Source organism: Antechinus flavipes, chromosome 6 (genome assembly GCF_016432865.1).
Source record: "Antechinus flavipes isolate AdamAnt ecotype Samford, QLD, Australia chromosome 6, AdamAnt_v2, whole genome shotgun sequence".
NCBI lineage: Eukaryota > Metazoa > Chordata > Mammalia > Dasyuromorphia > Dasyuridae > Antechinus > Antechinus flavipes.
In genome coordinates, this window is record NC_067403.1 from 29,737,540 (window position 1) to 29,762,353 (window position 24,814).

The window sequence follows — 24,814 nt, forward strand, 5'->3', positions numbered from 1 at the left end:
TCTGAATTTTATTCAGGAAAGTATAGATTTGCTGTAGCCTTTAACAGAGAAGTGATGTGCTTGGGAGAATATAATTCTGGCAGCAGTGGGTATGAATGATGAGCTAGGATGGGGAAAGATGGAAGTAAGAAATCTAGTTAAGAGGTTGTTCCTCTAGTTCAGTTCAAAGATAACACAAGCCTGAACCTGAGTGGTGGTCATGGCAACAGAAAAAGCAGCACAAATGCTAGAGACATTTTTTAAGGTAGAATTGACAGTGCTTGGCAACTAATTGGGTATAGAGGGAGAAAGAGTTAAAAATGGATCTGAAACTTCAAGTCTAGGTAAGTGGGAAGGCAGTTTTGTCATTAAGAGAGAGAGGGAAGAAGTCAAAAGAAAGGAGAGGGAGGGGATGAAAATCTGTTGAACTTGAATTGACAGTGGATGTATATATAACATATACGGTGGATATACATAACACATACAGATGCCCAACAGGCAATTGGAAATAGAAGTCTGGATAGCTTGGGACAAGAGATAGGGCTAAGGACAAGAGATAGGGATAAGGACATAGATTTGAGAGTCACCTTTAAAGAGCTGATAATTGTAGCCTCAAGAATATGTAGCATCACTACCGGTGGTCCAGAGCAGGGCTACTTAAACTTTTTCCACTCATGACCTCTTTTCACCAGAGAAATTTTTACATGACTCTGGGTATACAGATATATAAAATAGGTACATTTACTGATAATAAACCATAATTTTGCAGCTCTCACATTCAGTTACAAGACCTCATATAGGGTTGCAAAGCACAGCTTAAGAAGCTGGAGTCTAGAGAGAAAAAAAGAGAAAGGCTAAGGGCAGAATGTTGGAGAATTTCCAAAGCTGGAAGAAAATTGAAGGAGAATTTTAGGAAGATAAAAGGAATGATTACAGAGGTTGATGGAGAACAAGGAGAGTACAGAGTCAAGGTGGAGAGTTACAAGGCAGAGAAAGTCATTAATAATAAAAAGAATGATAAATATATTAGGGCATTCCCAAAGCTTTATTTCAATCTTTAGCTAGAGATGGAATATAGCTATTAAACTATTAAGTGTAAAACTTAACTGAGACTTTTAAACTGAGACTTTGCAGAGTGTTTAAGATTTACACACTATTTTTGTATCTATTGTCTCATTTGATCTTTATAACCACCCTGGAAGGTAAGAAGTATCATTTTTTTTATCACCATTTTACAAATTGGGAGACCGAGATCATTAAGTGATATGCCCCGGGTCACAGTGACTGGATTTGAAGGTCTTCCTCACGCCAAGTCCAACATTCGATCCAATGCACCACATAGCTAGCTGCCTGATTAATGGTAGAAAATTCTATAGAGAGATAAAGCAGGATGACAACTGAGAAAAGACCATGCTATCTGCTCATAAATCAGAGGTGGAAAAGGGAAGGAGGGCTCATGGGAGAAAGGTACCACACAGCTGAGGAAAAAATTTTGTGCAGAATGTTAGCATTCTAAAACATTTACAGGCAGAGAGAGCAAGGGAGCCAGTGGAGACTGATGATGCAAGAGGTAATGGGATGGGAAGGGGGAGCACAGAGAGGGGAAGGCTTGGTCATGAGCAATGACTGCAATCAGGCATGGTGGGCAATAACAGTACGGACCTCCGAGGGTTGTTGCAAAGAGCAAAGGAGATAATATATACAACATACAACCACACACACATATACAAGGTGGTTCTCAAACTGTAAATATTATACAAACTGTAAATATAGCTGCTATTTAGTATTATTGTTGTTGTTTTTGCTGTTGTTACTACCCAGTGCATCAAAATTGCCACTTCCACAACCACCCTGACGTGTACATGCCATATATATTATCGATGATTTAGATATGAGGGAAATGGCAGCGAGAGGTTAATGATCTTGCCTATAGTCTGGCTGTGACTAAGTGTCAAAATCAGGTTTCCTTATTTCAGATGGAAAGAATGACACCCAAGAGCAGAGAATCTTTCTGCTCTAAAGCTCACCTAAAGTGGAAGTCTTCCCTGATCTCCCCAGCTAAAGCAATCTCTCCTTCCTCCCATGACTTTTGAGCACTTTATCTGGATCACTCTTACCGCATTCTGTCCTGTATTACACCCATTTGTGTACATAAAACATCTCCCCCCCTCCTCCCCATCATGTTCTGAGTTCTTCTTGGGCAGAGATTGTGTCATTGTTTATCTGTGTACTGCCAGCACTTGCCAGGATAACTGGCAAACAAGAGGCACTTAATAAATGTTCACTGATGCATTTGTCGAATGTTCACAGCAAGATTGGAACTAAGCCACAGATGAGAATGAGGGAGTAAAGGAAGAGCAGGGGGCTAAGGACTGTAAAAAATCTGACATAACTACTAGGGGGGAAATGGCAGGGAGTCCACTAGGAGGGAATCCCAGGATTTTGGGGCAGAGGGCGAGCTGGTGAGAGCAGCTCAAAAACTGGACAAGGCTCCGAGGGCCAGTATGGTTTGCCCTTATGCAGATGGCAATGAAGGACACAAAGAATTAAAATGAGCTCCAATCACCAAATGCTGGCTGAAAGGGGGGCTTCATCCCTCAGGGATAAATCTGCCTCAATAATATGAATCACACCAACATTGTGGATAAAGGCAACGAATACCACCTTCTATGAATACGTATCTCTGTGCTAGGCACTTTGGGGATGGCAGTTTACAGTCCCGGTGTGAACAAAATGCTCTCCCTTTTGCTGAGCTCTGGGACAGTGTCCATCGGCTCTGCAATCCTTTCTTATATAATATACGATTGTGACAGCGATGTTCTATCTCACATATCTGATCAATGAAAAACAAATATATTTTGGTAACGAACTCACAGAGAGAATAGCAAAGAGCCCCCAGGGCAGGCATGTGGTTGTGACATTGGAAGCGTTTGCTCAGCACCAAGATCCATCATTTCTTGATTCTGATCCCTCACCCCTCACCCCCCATCTCAGACCTTCTTGAAAATGTGGGCTTTCCCCAAAGCACTGAAAGCCCACATTGCTAGTTAAAGATCACCTGCAGTCTAGACTGCACCAAATATATCTCAACACCTTGGAGATCCACCTTGGTTAATATTTCTAACCATCTTGGGTATGAACCAGCACAAAGGAGCACTCCCTCCCTGAACTCTCCTTCCTTGGTATCTTCCCTCCCCCGGGGCTGGAATGTATCCTTTCTATATTTCTCCACCTTTTGAAAACACACACACACACACACACACACACACACACACACACACAGTTCACCATGTAATAACCTGTAGAAATACTGGAAGGGGGGAGGTTGCTTGCTTATTTTAAACATTTGTGTAAAAGATAGAAAACATACTTGCCTCTAAGTCAATTAACAGTTTTTCCTGTCAGTCTCAATATCTAACGATAAGATTTTTACTTTCTGGTTTGAAGGGAAGGATTATATCTCAAGAGAAAACTTTCCTCCGGATTGGGGGCTGATGTTTTATAAGGGCACGCCTGTTTTTCTGTAATCCCACCAGAAATGGAGTTTCTTCACGGCTAGCACCATGGAGAGGGCCAGCAGAAAAGAAAATTGTGGGGCTGTTCTTAAAAGCCTTACTCTACTTTGCCAGAACAATATGAGGAGAAGGGGGAGGGAAAGGAAAGGAAGTTGCCTTTTTTTTTAAATTGTGTGACTTCATAAATCTTTAAAAATTTGTTATTGATTAATCTCCATTCTAAAATGGTACCAACCAGTGATTTAAAAAGTGGTTTCTCAGGGAGTTGAATTCAAGAAAGAACATTAAGGCAAATGACAGGAATGGAAGGGGGAAGGGAACAGGTATTTATTCTGAGCATATTATGTGCCAGCCCTGGGCTGAGCACTTTACAGATATTGTCTCATTTGATCCCCACAATGACTCCAGTGGTATTGTTATCCCTATTCTACAATTGAGGAAACTCAGACTAATAGAAGTTAAGTGACTTGCTAGTAAGAGTCTGGGGTCAGGTTTGAACTAGATCTTCCTGAGGCAAGCCCAGGGCTTCTTTATTCGCAGTGGTAGCTAACAGCCTATGTAAGACAATGGGAGGGATTATATACAAAGGAGGTTTTCAATTCTCTAGGAACCGTGGAACTCTTAGCCCTCACCTTGAGTGGGACCTCAATATGAGAAAGCATACAACATACATAAACATAGCACGAGCTAATTATCGAAGGCAAACACCGAAAACAGATTCTTTCAAGGATTTCCAATAAATGCACGTGAGAAATGCTTTGAAAATCCCTGGGGATGTGATCTAAGCAGCAGCATCATTTATTATTCTGCCTTCTGGAAGCCTGGGGTTACAAGGAAGGCTTTGGGAACTTCTTCTGCCAAGTGATCTCACCTCTCCCCAAATGCCGACTGTGTCTCGGATGTCATTTTTGCAGTACGAAAGCTGTCGGATGCAGTTATTCACCGCCACGCTGCTCTTACCAGGGGCAAGGTCCTCTTCTGCCATTTCTACCCATCCCAGAGAGCGGACAGCAAAGCACTGGAAGACACAGGAAGACAACAGAGAAGTTACACATGTATCAACATGTGGACAGAACTCGTATTTCCTCTAAAAACTCAAAATTTCATTGGACAAAATGGCATTTGTCCATTTCTATCGATCATTGTATTTTGTGAAAATGATCATTTGTTTTTATACACAAGCAAAATATTTCCTAGAATGCCACAATATTAACAAGTTAGAAAGAGAGAGAAAAGGCAGGGTCAGTATAGGCAATTCACACACTGTTCTTCTTGCACAGATATACCTGTATCCTGAATTCCAGAGGTAGACATCATAGCAGTTACATTCTAAAACATTTATTGTGTCTTCAAACTGTGAAATTCAGAACTCCTTCCCTACTAGGTCAGAGCTCCAGATGGAGGAGGGAGGAGGTCAGAGTATGACAAATCTGATTTTCTAAAATTTTAGCAAAGTGAATTTTCATAAGCAAGTTAAAGCAATTACGGGAACTCTTAAAAACTCTCTTATCTGCCCAGCCAGTCTCTTTTCCTTCTGAGATGCGAGACGGAGATTCGCAAAAATAAATTAATAAAAACCAAATGATACATTAATCATCATATTAGAATGCAGAAAGGCTGTTTAACCAACCAGAACACTCATTTGATAGAAAATGCCATTTTTTACAGAATTGTATTTTTCCCTAGATACATAACCAGAAAATTTATAGCATTCATTTTTGGGGATTTTAAGTTCCAAAATTTTTTTCTCTTCCTCCTTCCTTCACCTCTTATAAAGATGGTGGACAGTTTCAACTAGTTTACATTTGTGCTATCATGTAAAACATATTTGTATACTAGCTATAGTTGTGAAAGAAGAAACAGATCAAGAGAAAAAACACAAGAAAGAATAAAGTGCAAAAAACATTTCCTTCATGAGTCCTTTATACTTGTCTTGGATAACTGTGTTGTTGAGAAGAATCAAGTCTATCAAAAAGTCAGGAATATCAAGAGAATTAATGGAAAAAAAATACAAAGGAAGGTAGCCTAGGAGTTGTGTATATAAAAACATGTCTGTTTTTTTTTTTTAAACATATCTACATATGATATCTCTTACAAAGAATAGAAAAAAGAAGAAAGTTCTGATAACTTCAAAAATTACCCATGTTCTATTATTTACAGGATTCTACTCTACACTTTATGAGTCACATATGTGCATAACCTAAGACTTCCCAAACTCCTTGGTATTATGGCATCCATAAGGCTCCTGTGTGTCAGAAAGTCTCTACAGAAGGTCTCCCCTATACTGCCTGACACCTGGCTCTTCCCCTTTCTGAAACAGCCCAATTCTGGAATCTTTCACGCTAGATTCTTCTCGGCCAGACACTTCTCCAGTCCCCAGTGTGCCATCAAAAAAAGATAAAAATTAAGCTGGCACATTTGAGTAGGATTTTGCCTGATGTTCTAAAACCAATGGCCTAGCTCACTGGTGCCCCAGGAAGCCTGCAGAGTTAGCCCCAGTGAGTGAAGGAAAAGATCAGGTCTCCCCATACCCAAAGAGGAGCACTCAGGAGAGCTTTGGTGGAACCCCTCTGTGCCAGGTTCAGAAGGTAGCCTCTTGGGGATCATGACTCCCTTCCTCTTGCTAAAAACTGAAGGGCATCGGATCTAAAGTTCTGGCAATTTCTCGAATTACATCCTTAACTGTTGCTCCCCCACCCAGTTTTTTCCTCAGTTCCCCCTAGACAATTTGATATAGCTCTTACTGCTTTGGTGCATTTCTATTACCCTTGCCTACTCCCTTCCCTTTCTTTTTGAGCACTATAATATGTTTGTGATAAAAGACTACAGCTATTAGCATCACTAGCCCATTTTTATTTTCAGAGAGAAACTCCAAGTGTCAAAACATTTGTGGTAGACTGGAATATACATCTACATCTCTCCATATATACATATATGTATATTTATAAATATATGTATAATAGACACACACACATATATATACATATATATAAATATACATATATTTATATATAAAGTCAAGATGCTGTTGTTCATATGCAAAAAATGTAAACATCAAGTTTGCTCTGTGGCTCACAGTTTATGATTTGCCTTCTTGTGATCAATCCAAGTGATTTTTGTAGAGCTGTTTACTTCGAAACCCTCCTCCCTTGTCTCACTCCTGAATAAGAACCCAGAATATCTTTTAAATTACCTCACGTGCATATTTAGATATACCATATATTCATGGCACACACCTTGCCATACTTAGGAAAAACACTGTGCTCATTCTAGAATTTAAATTCCTCTAATTTTCATCTTTCCGTGTCTTGACTGACTTCAGTCTCCTACCACACTTCCAAGTCAGCAATAACACGGTTCATTTTAAATTTCTTTTTCTCTGACTGTTTCAACACTGTCATTAACCCCTTCCAACTTCTGTGGATTTAAAGTATTCTCTAGCTATCGGGAGCATTTACACTCTTCCAAATAAGAAAAAGTGACTGACTGATAACATCAAGTCATAGGCTTTCTCTGAGCCTCTATTCTTTTCCCACTCCTACACTTACAAAATGTGAGATCAAGGGCTTTTCAAAGCTAACATTGTAATTATGGCTAATAGTAGAACACCTGGGCTGGCCATCGTATTTTTCTCTCACTCTTGGTGATGAGACAGGTTCAATTCCTTTTTCTACAATTCCTGGTTGATCTTTTTAAGGATTTTCCTAATTTGTTAATTTGTGGCCTCCAATGACAAGGTTTTATAGGAGAAGTCACTGTCCAATCATCACTGTGTACCAATGGAGGCAACGGGGATTAAGTGACTTGCCCGGGTCACACAGCCAGGAAGTGTTAAGTGTCTGAGACCATATTTGAACTCAGGTCCTCCTGACTTCAGAGCCGGTGCTCTACCCACTGCACCATCTGGCTGCTCCACCAATGGCCTTTCAATAATCTTCCATGCTATCACATGATGATAATTGGGTTCTCTGAGTGGGAAGGGTAAAGGAAAGAACAGGAGGTCGTATATTGTGATAACAAAGATGTGAACTATTAAGAGGCTGGACCAGACATACTCAGCTCTGAAAGCTCAGTGGGAACCGGGTCAGCACAGGATATGCTGGATTCTTCTTAATTGCTCCTTTGGTACATGGGCAATCTGGAACTTCAGTGTGACCCTAGATTTCATTTTTGCCCTCTGCCCAAAACTACTGGCTACAGAGAGCAGAACTGGCCGACACTGAAAATCTGTGCATTTGGGAAAAGGAATATTAAAATGTGCTTCTCTCTATCACTCCCTGGTTGTGTTCCATGCTGCCGCCTAGCCCAATCCCAGCTCAGCTCAAAAGAATCACTTAAGAAAGAAAATGAACAAGGACACTGGTTTCTCATTCCCTGCCCTATCCTCAAGACATTTCCTTAGCTTTTACAAATAAAACCTCATTTGGAATCAGAATAATTTTTCTTCCTGGACAAGATGTGTATTTAATAAAGATGCAATATGTAAGATATAATGAATCACTATTATATGAAGAGAGGATGTAGAAAGAGTCTAGAATCAAGAGGGAAAGAACCTGATTGAAATCTTGGTTCTGTCCAAAGCAATCCCAATAGACTTTGCCATAGAAAATGCCATCTGCAAACAGAACAAGAACTAAGGAGACCGAATGTAAATCAATACATGCTATGTTCACTTTTTTCTGTTTTTTTAATCTCTTCCATGGTTTTCCCTTTTGCTCTGATTTTTTTTCTCCCAACATGATTCATAAAGCAATGTGTGCTAAAAATAAATGAAAAAAAGGAAATTTTGGCTCTACTTCTTAATAATAATAGTTATATTTATATAGCACTTTTAAGGTTAATTTTGAGAAAATTCCTTAACTGAGCTTTAATGCTCTGTATTATTATTTTCTAAGGTAAATGGGGTCAAATGACTAGTCCAGGATCACAAAGCTAATGTGTCAAGTATATGAGGCCAGATTTGAATTCAGGTACTCTTGACTTCAGGGCAGTGCTCTATTTATTGCATCATCTGGCTGCTTCTTAATGTTCTTATTTGTAAAACGAAGGCACTGGGATGCATATGTCTGTGATTCCTTTCTAGCTCATCTGTGGCTCTCCACATTATTTTGAGAAGCTGAGGGAGAGATCTAAGGACTCATTTTCGGTCTTGAAATCATAGTACATTCCATCTTAGTCCAGAAAACAAAGCTTTTCAGTTTGTTAGAATGTACCTACAGAAGGGCTGCGCCACAAGGGACAGTCCAGTGCCTAAGTAGAAGCCTCTTTCTTTTTAATTGACATAAGTACATCAAATGAAGTGGTAAAAAAGTTTCCTTTGCTTAGGCCATTGCTTTGATTTTTCAACAATATGAAAAACCTCATCCCCATCATATGATCATGTATGGTCATATGAAAAGGAAAATATTATACCTCACCATTTTTTTGGTACAGAAACTGAAAAGAAAAAAAAAAGAAAAGAGAAGAGAAGAAAAGAAAGGCAAAGAAAGAAAGAAAAGAGCAAGAAAGAAAAGAGAGAAAGAAAAAGAAGAAAATAGGAAGAGAGAAAAAAAGAAAGAGGAAGAGAGAAAGAGAGAAACAAAGAAAGATGCATTGTTCAGTGCTGCCCTCCTGTGTCAAAAAAGTTACATTCTTGAGTGATAACGATGGAACATCTCAGACTACATGGTCAGATGAAGGGATTAGTTTCTGAAGATGGGTACTGTGCTGAGGAGACCACATACTGCCATGTTTAAATGAGAGAAACAGCACCACGTAGACGTGGCTTTAGGAGGGTCTCAGGCTAAGCTGGAGGATCTGGGGGCCATGTGGCTTCCTTGAAGCTTCAGAGAGGCTCAAGGAAACAGTCAATTATGGCCAAACTGGATGGGGGGGTGGCTGGGATAGAGAAAGTCTACATGCAAGTTTAAGCTAACCTAACAGAGATAGCGATGATAAAAAGCATCCATTGATCTTCACAACATTTCTAGGAGGTAAATAGGGTATGATCACTCACATTTTTACAGATCAGGACACTGAGGCACAGAGCTCTCTTCCTACTCCCCCTCCCACCATTCTCCAGTTATCAGTACACAAAGATCCAGACAAAGAGGAACTTTAGGGCCACCCAGGGAAAAATGATTAAGACAACATTTGAAGGAATACCATCCTTAATCCCCCTCAGCAGGTGGATTCCTCTAGGGAGCCATTGTCCTCCAGCTTCCTAATCCTGAATTCTTGTAAAAAATAATTGGATCGATATCACTAGATTCGACAAAACTTATCAATGTCACTGTGTTAACTCGTATGTATTTCTCTGTAAGTCTTCCATTTCTAATTTAGGAGTAAGAGGCTTTGAAAGTTAAGAGAATTTTAGGCAGGGACAAGGAGAGGCTGTCTCCCTGAGCCCAGCTGAGCCACTTTTTGGGAACTTGTTTAGTGTGTGGGAGCCAGAGAGGTCAGAGGCAGCGCTGGCTGTCCCCCCAGTCCTACCTGCCCAGCTCCAAGACTCCCAAAGCCCGAGCCTCAGAGCTGCTGGCCACGCTCCACTGCGAGGGAGCGATCACACTCAAACCCAAGGCAAACGAGTCACAGCCTCGTATCCCGGGGCTTCTGTCGGCCTCCAACTTCTCAGCAACGGGAACACCTCAGTGCAGTCAGGTGTTCAAAGACTCATCCCCTCAGATGTCTGAGTGGGTCCAAGAGTAAGAGAAGAATAGAGCAAAGGGCTTGGTAAATACAGGCAATCATAGGGAGGGGACAGGAAACTCCAGCATGAGAGCACCACGTGTAGGGCAGCAAGTCCTTACAAGAGTCAAAATGGGGGTGTTTGTAGGTGGTGATCAAGATGATGAGGATGGTGGTGATGGTTTAATGGCCTGGGATTCCAGGGAAAACTGATTAAAGTTACCCACAGTAAGAACGGTGTGAAGAGAAAAGCTACAATCTGCTTTGGGTCTGTAAGAGTAGCGCTAATTACAGTCATTTGAGGGAGCTGCTTACAATTTATTTCTAATTACTAGGCAATACAATAACCATTATGATTAAATGTGTAGACTACTTTTTTTTTTAATTCAACAAGCATTTATGGCATTCCTGCCTTGCAGAGTAGCTAACCAATGAGATAACAGATGGAAAGTGCATCAAAAACCTCAAAGCTACAGAAACACTCATTATTATTGCGATTGTTCATTATGGGGTTACAGAGAGAAAAAACTTATTTAATCTCTCCTTTAGTTTCTTCAACTCTAAAATGGGGATAATAATAACATCAATCTCCCAGGATTGTTGTGAGGTTCAAATGAGATACTGTAAAGTGTTCAGCACTAGAAACTATACAAATACTTTTGTTGTTCAATTATTTACAGTCATGTCTGACTCTTCCTGACCCCATTTGAGGTTTTCTTGGCAAAGACACTGGAGTGGTTTGTTACTTCTTTTTCCAGTTCATTTTACCTATGAGGAAACTGAGGTCAACAGAGAGAAGTGACTTGCCCAGAGTCATACAGCTAGTGTCTGAGGCTTGATTCGAACTCAGCAAGATGAGTCTGACGCTCATCTTGTGTCAACTGACAAAGTTGTGTGCTCTCACAGTAGAAACTTATTTTTAAATAGAGGATGGGACCCTGTGAGTCTGGTGCCTTGGATTGGCAAGAAATAATGAGCAGGATGATTTCAGAAAAACCTGGAAAAACTTCATATAACTGATGTTGAGGGAGTGAGCAGAACCAAGAGAACATCGTACACAGTAGCAACAAGATTATGTGATGATCAACTGCGATGGACTTGGCTCTTTTCAACAATGAAGTGATTAAAGACAATTCCAATAGACTTGTGATGGAGAGAACCATCTGTATCTAGAGAGAGAGCTGTGGAGACTGAATGTGGATCAAAGCATAGTGTTTTCACCTTTTGTTTGTTTCTTTGCTTCTTTTTCTTTTCTTTCTCATTGTATTTTCCCCTTTGATCTGATTTTATTTGCACAGCATGATGAATATGGAAATATGTTTAGGAGAATTGTACATATTTAACCTATATCAGATTGCTTGCTGTTTTGGGGATGGGAAGAAGAGAGAAAAGGGAGAAAAATTTGGAATACAAGGTTTTTCAAAGGCTTTTTCAAAGCTATCTTTTCATATATTTGGAAACATAAGATACTATTTAAATAAAAAAAATTATTACACATATAATAGTTCACCTTTAATGCACATAACGTTTTCTCTGAAATAAACAATCACTTATTGTACTTCCATAGATTGAGCAGCTTTTTTGCATAAACTCCAACACATTTGGAAGGATCCAGGGAAGAGGTTCACAGGGAATCTCAAACTGAGGTTGACCTAATTGGTAAGTCAGGCTGAAATAGAAGGATAAACCAGATTAATTATTTACTATGCTAATGACCTATATGGTAAGAAACCCTCATCTCCCTGCTTTCTAAGTAACCAAAGGCAGCATGACTACATTGACCTCAATGGGCTACTGTACATCTGTTCATGCTGTTTTTCCTTCAACTGCCTGTAACATCATGGGCAGCCAAGCTGAAGACTAGGTATGGAGCCCTGAGGGAGGGAGTATGATGGCATATAAATAAATATATAAACATATATACATATACATATATATATATTTACGCCCACTAATGCCAGTCTCCTATCAATTATCTTTGGAGTTGGCCAGTTCAAATGTAAACCGTACAATGGACTAACATCTAACGCATTTACCACAAGGGAGAACATTAATAAAAATAAGGCAAAAAATGCTGAATTCATTAGGAAGAATACTGTGTTTTGCATCAGAAGACTATGTTTCTAGTGTACTTCTTTGTAGCTATGTGTTAACCACAAGTTAGCCACTCTGAGCTCCAGTTACTCATTGACAAAAAGGGGCTAATGGTACCCACCATACCCATTCAATTCTATAAAAATTCATTAGCTACTATTTGCAAGGTGCTGTCCTAGGTGCTGAAGGTACAAAGACAAATGAAAAAACTCGAGTTACTGAGAGGATCAAATGAGAAAACTGAAATGGAAAAAAAAAAAACTCCATGCAAATCCTTAAACAATTGTAAGATGATTATAACCAGCTGTGCATATAAAGTAGAAACAGAGGATCATGGGCTCATAAGTCAAAAGGTATGAGAGATCTTCCAGGCTATCTTGTAAAATCCGTTCATTGTACAGATGAGGAATTCAAGATCCAGAGGTAAATATTACTTATGGGGAGTAAAGCAGCAGTCAGAATCTGATCTCTAAGTCAAGTTTTATACAGTTTAAATTTAATTAAAATAAGTCTACGTGGTTTTTACCAGAGAAAAGTGAAAGACTTTCTACTCAGTTTACCAGTTCTGTCACAAAATCAATCTTCTCTTATGTATTAAACAGACATGGAGGACAAGCGGTGATCCTCTGATCACGGCGATGCCATGTGCACTGTCAACAAAGGGAGAGTGATGAGTGGGGCTCAGGATGAGGAGGGATGAATATGTCCTCTGCTGCAAGGAGAAATCAAGTGCACATTTTTCTTCGGGTTGCATAAAAGATGTTGTCAAAGGCTCAGATAAGGGATAGGAAAACAAGCATTTTAAAAGTACTTACTATGTGCCACGCACTGTGCTAAGCACTTTAGGATTATTATCTCATTTGATCTTCACAATAACTCTGGAAAGTAGAAGCTATCATCCCTATTTTACAGGCAATCAGAGGTTAAGTGGCCTATCAAGGGTCACACAGCTAATATATGTCTCATGTGTATTCAGGCTGAAAACACGTGCTTTCATCTACATTCAGTCTCCATAATTCTCTCTCGAAATGCTGACTTCAGGTCTTCTTGACTCTAGGAACAGTTCTCTACCTGGGCTACCTACTGACTCTACATATAGAAGTTAAATCTAAGAAATATATTATCAATCAATAAATACTGAGGGCAGGGACTGTTTCATTTTGACTTTTTATTTTCCTTACCTAATATGTAGCTTCTGGCTCACGGCAAGCACTTAACAAATGCCTGCCAATTGATAACTGTTAAAATGTATTAATTATTAGTAGCCTAATGAACATCCATTTTTAAACAAATTCCCATATACAGAAATTCCTCAACCTTCTACCAATTAGAGCAAATCGAAGACAATTTATTTAACAGAAGGAAAGAGAAAAAAAATCGAGTGCCATTATAAAGCAGGCAAATGCTTCCATTTCTTTCTCCGACATGCACAGATTATGACCCTGGCCTAGTTTCACAATGTCTTCAGGGATTTAAAAGTCAAGTTCATCACCAAATGAAAATGTCAGGTCTTCCAAAGCCTGTCACTGCTTTTCTCCCTGTGCCATTCTTGTACTAAGGAGAATATTCCAAATTCATGTCATTCCTCTGTCTGAGGAGCGCAGTGGGTCCCTATACTAGAAGAGCAGGTTGGAACAATTTCTAAAACTTGGGTTTGAAGCAGAGCAACATGAGCTGTATGCATAAGGAAAGTTACTCTGTGGGGGGAAAAGTTGGAACAGAAGGTTTTTACAAGGGGCAATGTTGAAAAATTACCCATGCATCTGTTTTGTCAATAAAAAGCTATAATATATGTAAAGAAAGTTATTCTGCAGGGAAGTGGGATGGTGGTACTCTGGCCAGATATGATAGCCAACTCTCTTTGGGGACTCTTTAGCTTCCTGTTTTCATTTGGGGTGACTGTCAACTCATTTATCATCCCTCACTGAGAAAGCTACACAAGTAAACACAAAAGACTAAAAATCTTCAGTTTCCAGAAGAGTTCTTTGCTTTTCTTTTATTTCTCTGGTGCCACAAGTCTGGGTGGAGGCCAAAGAAGCCACTGGATTCCTCGTGCCAAAGCTGGAGAATATTACAGCTTTGTTCCAGTGAAATTTGAAAGTTTTCTCACTTTCTTTTCTTCTCTTCCTCCTCTTTTTAAATTTGTAGAAACACATCTGGATAACAGCTTTGACATTATCGAGGAATAATCACAATGCCGACCGTTGAAGTAGTATTTTGGTGATTGGAAAAAGCCTTACCTACATTATCTCAGTTGGCCAATGAATCTTCAGAAGATTCTATAAAGACCATCATTTTGAAGCGAAGTAAAATGGCTGCATTTCCCCCAGTAACTTAAAGGAAGAAATAAAGGCTTCAGAGCTAGAAGAGTCTTTGTCAGACATATAGCTCAAGATGGGTTTTTGTTTGTGATCACAAACTAAGCAGGGATGGGATTAAATCTGATAGTTCTTTCTACCGAACTGTTCTACCTCCTCATATCCCGGCATTAAATGCTTAGAGATATGTCTTAAGGCAGGGATACTCAAACCTTTTAAAGCCAGGCAACATATACATATGTGTGGGTGTGTATATGTACACACACACATAAGAATGAAACAGTACATCACTTGTGCACTGATTGTGTTTTATTATGCACATATCGTAGTTTTGAAGTTGGGGAGAATTGTAGAGGTCATCTGGCTGATCTAAATTCCCATCAGGGAGAGGATTTCTCCCTATAATATCTCCCACAAGAAGTTCTAAACTCTTGTTGAAGACAGCCAGCAATGGGAAATTCTTCCTCTTGCAAGTGTCATGGCATTTTGGGATATCCCCAGATGTTAGAAAGTTCTTTTTTTTATAGAGTTAATATCTTCTTTCACTAAACTGTTATTAATTGACCATAGTTAGGCCAGGTAGAATCCAACAGAATAATGCAAATCCCCTGACCATACAACACCCTTTAAAATATTTGGAGATTAAAAAAAAATACTCAGAGACAACTATTACTTCATTAGGTTAAATACCCTCAGTTCCTTCTACAGACTTCATTCACTATGGTCCCTGCCCTATTTTAATAATCCTCTTCTGGATAAGCTCGATTTGTTGCTATTTCTCCCCAAATGCTGTGTCTACACTAATATAGTCTTAGTGGAGCTGTGAACTAATAAAGCTACTGAGGAAAACAATTTGTCAGTACAAGAAAATTCACTGCACTGTTTCCATCTTTCAACTCGGTATTTCCATAAGGAATATATATCAAAAGAAAGTCAAAGGTATAAGGAAAGAGCCTGAATTTAATCAAAACATATATAGTAGTACTTTTAATGATAGTTTAACAACAAACTGGAAGCAAGATGTGTGTTCATGACTGGAGAATTCTGGCATATAGTTTCAAGGGAATTTCATGACAAATGAACAAGGAATATGAGGAATTCAGAGAGATATAAGATTTCTGAGAACTGAGTGAGTGGAGGAAGCCAATAACATACCAAATGACTACAGCAATGTAAAACAGAAAAAATGTAAAAAGCAAATAAAACTTTGTAACTATAATGAACAAGTTAAGACACAAAGATGAGAAAATTCACTTCCTTCTCTTCATTGGAGAAATCAGAAACTATGGCAGTAGACCCTGTATATACCGTAAGATTCAGTTGATGGATGAGTTAATTTTTCTGAACTGCTTTTTAACATCTATTTTTGATTCTAGTTTAAATGGATAGCTGGATAGAAGAAGGGAAAGAGCCAATTTCAGAATAAAAGTGATACAAAAACAAAGGAAATCAATAAAGATTTAGTGCCTCAGAATGAATACCATCATCATGGATGTGGTCTAGTACGGTGGGTACATTTTTATCTCTTTAATTCAGAATTCTGTACTTTGCTCTTAAATAGCTCAAGTCAGCTTTCTATAACCATGTCACACTGTTAATATAGACTAAGATGGTAATCAGTTAGGACCCACGTTACAGATAAGAGAGCCATCTAAACTCTCTTATCTGTTACCTAGGTCCTAACTGATTACCAAATTATATATAAGTTATATAGTAGCTTCTCCCCAACTCCCATGGAAAAAAAATTACTCAGGATATGCACTTTACAAATAGCTTGTGTTTGTGTATATGTATACATACTGTTTCCTCCGATAGATAGCAAGCTCCTTGAGGGCCTGAATGGTTTCTTTTTTATGTCTTTATATTTCTTAGCTCCCAGTTCAATACTTGGAACTAGGCAGAGACTTAGCAAATTATAAATCCGCTCCCCTCATTTGATTAATGAGAAAATTAAAGCCTAGGAATGAAATAACTTATCCCTAAGTTTTCCTCCTATAAACAGTTAAGCCCCAACTTCACCCTCTTGTGCTTGTAAAGTTAAGTTTTGAATCCCAAAGTGGAGTTTTATAACTATTCCTCTTAAAATTCATTTTGTTAAGAGTTGGCTCTAGCCCATCTAGAACTTCTCATATCCTAATTCTGTTATCCAAAAAATTGGCTCTTTCTATCTCCTCTACATTAGATACACAAACTCAAAATCTTACAATCTGTGCCCTCAACTAGGGCACTTATGAAAATATTTAACAGGGAAAAGCTAAGGACAATGACTGTTTCTACGTCCTTCCTAAAGCCCTCCTCCAAGGATTATATCAATCAGCAAGCAACATTTTTTGGAGATTAGTTACAAATCCAACTAACTTTTATACAGGTGGGGTACAGAGGAAGGGAAGAGATGTCTTTATTTTGGCATCAATTATGTCATTGTTTTATTTCTATCATGTATTTGCACATCATTCACTCTAAGAAGCAACCCTATATCTCTTTCCTTGTTCCTCTTGCTCTGAAGAAAGAATGAGACATCCTTTTGGTTGACCTTAACTCTGTCACAAGTCTAAGCTAATTCTGCGCTTACCAATACTGACCTTATAATTTATTTTGTACTTATCCTTGCTTATATTCCCCCTCTTTCATCTCTTAGAGACGGCCTTATATGACATGAGCTCATCTAAGAAGTCCCTATGTCACTTGAGACATAAATAAAATTTATTTCATTGGGATCATAAATAAATCATAAATAAAATTCTGAGTGTTGGCCACTCCTCCTTAACTACTCTCCTGTTTAGTCTTAAACCAAGAGATCATGTTTATCAGATTTCTTTGACTATTTTAAAACATCCCCTCAAATTCTAGTCTATGTAGCTGACTAAAGCCAGTTCTTTTTGGACTCTTTCTGTTTACAAGATTATTTTCTTTGAAGGTTTTTTTCATTTTTCATTTATCAGTAAGTTGCCATTTGCTCATCCAAATTAAGTTCTGAGAAACGCTGTCACTAATGTCACCTTTTCCTTCAGAAATGTCAGGCAAGACAAATGATCAGATTCTCTGCTTTTAACAAAGTAAGACTCACAATGGATATAAACAAAATAGTAGAAGTCCTCCAAGGCAGCTTTTCAATGTGATATCAGGAAAACATTACTCATTGCTTCCTTCTGGTTGAGTGGTCTGTAGAACAACACATGTTTGACCAAGGTTAGGTCACTTTAATTCTCAGAGTCTCAGTTTCCTCACCTATAAAATTGGGACAGTACTACTTTGCACCATCTACTTCACAAAACTGTTGCAAGAACAACACTCTGTAAATCTTAATGTGTTCAAGTTTCATCGCTCCTACTTTTGTTTCTCTCTCCTACTATCTCTATCCAAGGTTAGGCTATGATTAAATCCAAGAAAAATTCTACAGAAGTCTGGGGCTCCATGGAACAAAGGTTGAAAACCATTGTTTCAGGGTACTTTTTACTAAGTAATTAAGCTTAGTATTAGAGATTAATCATGTGATTTGGGGCAATGCTAAAAATGGGATGGTTCTTGAAAAGATGAGAGCATGGCTTCAATTCTGGCTCTGTCCCTTATTTATTCCTTGTATGGCCTTGGACCGATAACCAAATCTCTTTGACTTGATGTCCTCATATGAAATGGAGGGGTAGCAATGCAAAAGGAAAAAAATGAAGCTGAATGAGCATAAACCCAGAAAGGGATTGGGGGAAAAAGTATCTTCCTTCCCCCATTGCAGAGATATATAGTTACCGACGCCTATTGTAGCAGGTCCAGTCAATGTGTTGGTTAGTTCTGCTGCCTTCTCTCCCACCCTCCACCCCTGATTCTTTTAGTCTCTCTTAGAAAGAGATATAGAAAGGATAGTCCCTGAGGGTGGGGAGGTCCAATAAAAGTTCCAAGAAAATGTAAGCATAAATGAGCTTCCAAGGAACACACAAAATCTGAGAGGGGACCTAGAACAAAGGGCAAAGTTAGTCAGCAGTCACTGGACCTTGCTTTATCATCTCAAGATGGTCGGGGGTTTCCATGGCCATGAAGGGTCATCGGCTGTGGGCAGTGCCAAACCTTATGGGCACCTGCACCCATTAGCTTCAGAGACTGTGAAATTATACGTTCCTACTCACTTAGAATGCTAATCTTCGGTCCAAGATTTGCTCACTTGGCTCGTTTTTCCATCCCTGGCTGCTCTCTTCCATTTTCTCCCCCACTCCAGACAGTGGCAGTAGTCGGGACCCATCAGGTGAAACCTTATCACCCACAGCTTTTTAAAACCCACCCACTGTGCCCTCATTCTGCCTTAATGGCAACAAAATGACATTGTAAGATTCACGTTTTAAGATTCAAGTTTTGGAAGGATTGATTTATCTCAATATGACGAGTAATTCATTCTTTGTTTTGTTTTGTTTGTTTTTTGTTTTTATTTTTTAATAGCCTTTTATTTACAAGTTCTATGCATGGGTAATTTTACAGCACTGACAATTGCCAACCCTTTTGTTCCAATTTTCCCCCTCCTTCCTCCCATCCCCTCCCCTATATGTCAGGATGACCAATACATGTTAAACATGTTAAAGTATAAGTTAAATACAATATATGTATATATGTCCAAACAGTTATTTTGCTGTACAAAAAGAATTGGATTTCGAAATAGTGAAGTAATTCATTCTTTTTTTTTTTTTTTTTTTTTTTTGCTGAGGCAATTGTGGTCAAGTGACTTGCTCAGGGTCACACAGTTAGGAAGCATTAAGTGTCTGAGGTCAGATTAGAACTCAGGTCCTCCTGAATTCAAAGGTGGTACTCTATCCACTGCGCTCAGTAGCTGCCCTGAAGTAATTCATTCTTAAGAAGATCTTTGTTCATCTTAGAGTCAACCCTAGGGTTCTAATTTGGCATTTAGAAAAGCACTTTGAAAAGTACTTCATATTCATTTTATTAGTTATTTATTATATTGGGAAGCCTGTTTGTATTATCTTGCCTATTGATGAGAAAATTAAAGTAAAATAAGTATTATCAGTGAGTCAGCAACAGGAGGAGGTTTCTAATTTGGGGTTTCATTAAATCATCCTACTTGGAAATATTCCCCCCTTTAAGGAAAACCATTGAAACGAATAACTTGCTACCTCATAGAAAATAAACAATATAAATGCAAACTATGTATATGTAAGATCTGGCTACCGTTATTGTTATTGCAAAGTCCTAAGACTCCTTTTAAGATTCACAGTTTTCATCCATTAACAAGACAGTTGCTGGTGCAACGGCTCGAACTTGAATCTAGGACTCAGGAGGATCTCCCCAGATTCACGTCACGTAACACTCCTCATCTTCAGTCTCCCCATTTGTGAAATGGAGATAATAGTAACATCGACTTCCCAAGTATAAAAATGAGAGATTATTGACACGGCTCTTTGAAAACCTTACAGCCTTACATAACTGCAGCTATTATAATGAATAAAAATAGTCCTCAAAGGATATTCAGAGTCACCCATGACTCCACTAAAAAGCAGCCTTTTTGACAAGTGACTGTCTTATCTCGGTCATCTCCTGGACAATTTTCATTCTGTGCCCGGCTTTAAAGTCATTCAGAAGCCAACGATCCAAACTTAGTCGGGGGAAAAAATACAGAGGTGGAGCCACAGATGGAGTTCTATATTTCTGGAGCTCTACATAGATTTCGAGGTCAGAGTGGATTGCAAAGAAAAAAAGGAGATTCAAGATCTACCTTTTGGCAATGACCTTTAAACTCTTCAGACAACTTTTCAGAATGGGCTTATTTCTAGAACACAAGGGCACTTGATGTTAACAGGGAAAGCATTTTCCTGCAGAAGATGAAAAAACACATTTGGATCCTTTCTTCAGGGAGTCCATCACATACACTCTCAAGCTCATCTGCTTTATATGGATCAGTTTTGCTGAACTGTTTGCTCCCATGTTCCATTTTAAAATTATTTGCTGTTGGGGCAGCTAGATGGCGCAGTGGATAGAGCACCAGCCCTGAAGTCAGGAGGACCTGAGTTCAAATGTGACCTAAGACGCTTAACACTTCCTGGCTGTGTGACCCTGTCGCTTAACCCCAATTGCCTCAGGGAAAAAAGTTGCTCTAAGAGACAACTCCCCAGGTAGGGGAGGAAGGAGCTATGTTTAGGTAAGAAGCTGATGTATAAACAAAAATCATCGATTAAAAATTAATTTAAAAACACAAAGCCAATAAGGAGACCCCTTTTCCTTTTGTGGTCTAGTGGAAAGAACCTTGTAACCCATGATAATTTCTATAACCTTAACGAGCCTCAGTTTTCTTATCTATAAATAAAGCAGTTGAACTAGATGATCCGTAAAGGTCTTTTCTGCTTTAACATTTTGTGTCTTATGTTTTGGACTTTTGCTTAAAATAGTGAGGTTGGCTAATAGCCATTTATGGATAAAAAGATCTTCATCCTTTAATTTGTGTATGCGTACGTATGCACATATGTCGGAGTCTTATTTTATAGTCTGGTGGACTTCTGGACCACTTAGAAAATAGCATTGTAGATCAGATAACTAGGACTACAAAGGAAAGCAATCCTACTGAAACACAGAAATCATAACGTATTTTAACATGCCTAACATATATTGGATTGCTTGCCACTTCGGGGAGGGAAGGAGGAGACAACCTGAAACAAAAGGCTATGCAAGGGTCAAAGTTGAAAAATTATCCATGCATATGTTTTGAAAATAAAAACCTTAAAAAAAATACAGAAATCAAAGGATGTATTTGGAAAAACACTCAAGTTTCCAGAGCCCCGTTACAAATTCGTGCACGTCGATTATCAACATTGCAGAAGGCTTCCATTGCAAGGTCCTGCAGTGGATCCATCCAGCTACTGATACAGCATGACCTATAACCATGCTAACCAGACCAAAAACAATCCAACGGCCTCCTCTTGAAGAGGGGTCAAGACAGGATATTTTCCACATCATCCCTGTAAAGTCCTCTTTATCAAACATGCTCAAGTACACTTTTTGATCCTAGTTACTTCTCAAAAGCTCATTCAACATGGTGAACTATGTCGCCTACTCAAAGAATATACAATCTGAGGAAATGAGGACAGAGGTGTTAGTGGTGTGCGATCACGTCCAGTTCTTCCGTGACCCATCTCCAGCTCGTTGTACAGATTAGGAAAATGAGGCAAAGTGATTTGCCCAGGGCCACACAGCTAGCGTCTGAGGCCAGATTTTAACTTAGGAAGATGAGTCTTCTTGATTCTAGACCAGGAACCACACTATCTGGCTACTTCAAAGGTCCGGGCAAAGATTAAGAGACATTCAAGAAAAAAGACAGAGTGATTTTTTTTTAAGTTTAAAAAAATCATTTATTTTCTACTAACCAGACTTAGTCACATGGTGTCAACTGTGGAACTGTTGGGGTGTGGCTATGAATATGTATTAGAAAAAGGTAAGTTTATTCAAAAGATGAGAACGAAGGCTTGCCGGTCCACATAGTGTATCATGCCCTGGAAATGGAACAGGAAGAGCCAAGTTCAAATTTGACCCACTCACTAGTAGTATGCCCCCAGGAGAGTCAGCTGACATTGATCTCAATTTCCTGATATATGAAAAAACTTGTGAGAATAAAAAAATACTTAAAAACTGCTCTAACATTAAAGTGCTTCCCTATGTAAATATTGGTTACCACCACCACTATCATCACTCTTATTATCAATCTAGTGAGAAGGAACAGATGCTGAGTTTTTCATTATTTTAATACCGCACAAAGATATTTTTCTACCTCCCTTTCCAAACGACTCCTAGGGAACAGCTATCTACAACACTTTTTGGTTTGTGACTAAATGATTTGGGAAGACACAATGACTGTCTCCAAGCATTTGAGTGGCTATAATGCAGGAGGAGGATTGGGCTCCCTTTTCAGATCAGGAAACATTATTTTTCAGCCACGCTGGCCATTTCTTTCTCCTGTCCATTTTGCAGATGAGGAAACTGAGGCAGACAAGATTACAAGATTTGCCCAGGGTGAGACAGCTTGGAAGTATATAATCTTTTATATATATACACTTAAATACTATACTACATATTTATATATTTATATATTTATACACATATACTTATATTTGAACTCAGATCCTCTTGACTTTCAGGGGCAGCTCTCAATCTCCTGCAGGGTCGCACTCAGGGGACATAACCAGGAACAATGAGTGGAAGTTGCAGAGACAGATAAGGAGGGAGGAGGAAAATTTCAGAAGTTGCAGAAGAAAACTTCCTCATATTCAAAACTGTCCAAAATGGTTTTTTTCTGGGCTCCATCACGGGGTAAAAACTCTCTCTTCCAGGAGGTGATCTATCCTGACACGGTACTGAAGAGATTCTTGTGGGAGCTTTGGGACAGACTGGATCAATCAACAAGCATCTGTTAAGTGTTCACAAGGCAGCCACTTTATTAGGCACCAGGGATACAACTACAAGGGCCAGTCAGCCCTGCCCATAAGGAGCTTACACTGTCTACATTTCATCAGATCAGATATTCTTAACCTAAAGTTCAAGGACTTTGGGGAGAGATGTCAATAACTATTTTATTACAATTGATTTTTTTGTAATCCTGAGTATTTTAACTTACACATTAAAGAAAAACATGAGTGAAAAGGGACAACCCCAGAGGTCACAAGAGATGCGGAGAACCCCTGGGCTAGAGGAACATGAGCGGTCTGGAAGCTCTGAGATTCAAACTCTGAATGCCAATGGCAATTTCCTCAGCCAACAATTCTAGAGTCTGGCCTCCAAGTTTAGAACAGTATTAGCTGAGAGACTTTATTCATAAATGTTAGAGAGTGTCCTTTTAAATAAGAGGGCTTCAACCAACTCCCTTAGCTGAATGACCCGATACTGTATAACATCATACTATATTGAATAACAATTACATTATATCACATATTAAAAATAACATTGATTAATACTGTCATATTATCATGTTACATTACATCATGTTATTATGATATATTAAACATATTGTATAATATTGTTCTTTATCAAATGATTTCGTGCTTTTTTTGCTTAGCTTTTTATACCCAGAGATTTCCAGGTCTTAGAAACTGGAGTTTGTTTATTTCAGAATAGGTAGTTAAAAATAAAGAAATTAAAAACTTGGCTTGGAAATGGAAGAACTTGAGCTTCAATCTAGTCTCAAACATAGACTAGCTTGTTCATCTACAAAATGAGTTTCATAACAACACCTATTTCACAGGCTTGTTGTGAGGATTAAATGAGATAACAGATGCAAAGTGCTTGGCAAACCTTGAAGGAATATAGAAATGTTGGGGTAATATTAAGTGTTAAACGGCAGATTCACTTTTAAAAAAAAGAACACATGATATATAAAATGAAGAAAGTACTAGAAGGGGAACAAAAAAACAATATAAGTGAATGATATTGAATTCCCAATCCCTATATTGTTGCCCGCCTGCATTTTGGATTTCCTTCACAGGCTAATTGTACAATATTTCAGAGTCCTGATTCTTTTTGTACAGCAAAATAACCGTTTGTTCATGTATACTTATTGTGTATCTAATTTATACTTTAATATATTTAACATGTACTGGTCATCCTGCCATCTAGGGGAAGGGGTGGGGGAAGGAGGGGAAAAATTGGAACAAAAGGTTTGGCAATTGTCAATGCTGTAAAATTACCCATACATATAACTTGTAAATAAAAAGCTATTAAAAAAAATAAGTGAATGATAATAGAGGCAGAGAATGAAAATGTATGAGTGTCTTCAAGCATATGCTTTCTATCTACAGGAAATCAAACAAAAGGAAGGCAGACTTAAAATTATGAGAGTTTAAGTTGGCAAAAGTTAGAACTTCTTCACTAGAGGAGCAATTAAGAAGAGCAAAGAATTAATTTGGTCTCTGAAAGAGATCTTAGAGCCATTAGTCTAAACATCACATTTTACAGATGAAAAAACTAAAGTCTAAAATGATTAATTGTCTTAGCCACATTCATGGAGAATAGGACTAAGGATTTGAACTCAGTCTTCATATTGCAAAGTCCGAGTATTCTTTCATATTCTTATTCTTATACTTAAATGATGAAATTGATAGTCAAAAAAAGGCTTTGGAAATCTCAGTACCTAAAGAGATTTCATTCTTTTTAAATTTTTTAAAGTTAAATTGTTAACTTAAAGCAATTGAATCCTAGTGTTTTTATATCATTTATTTGCAAATAGCATCCTCTGGTTTTTAACAAAAGTCAGACAAGGTTCCATCT

The 24,814-nt window shown here is 38.5% G+C and overlaps 1 protein-coding gene across 6 annotated transcripts in view; it reads right to left on the reverse strand.

The window, feature by feature from the left end:
* APBB2 (amyloid beta precursor protein binding family B member 2) overlaps positions 1–24,814 on the reverse strand; it is a 374,634-nt gene that overhangs the window by 77,899 nt on the left and 271,921 nt on the right. For all 6 annotated transcript variants that reach the window (XM_051964457.1, XM_051964459.1, XM_051964460.1 and 3 more), the window contains one exon: positions 4,366–4,512. In XM_051964457.1, coding sequence (XP_051820417.1) covers positions 4,366–4,512 — 147 coding nt within the window. The remainder of the gene's footprint in view (positions 1–4,365; positions 4,513–24,814) is intronic.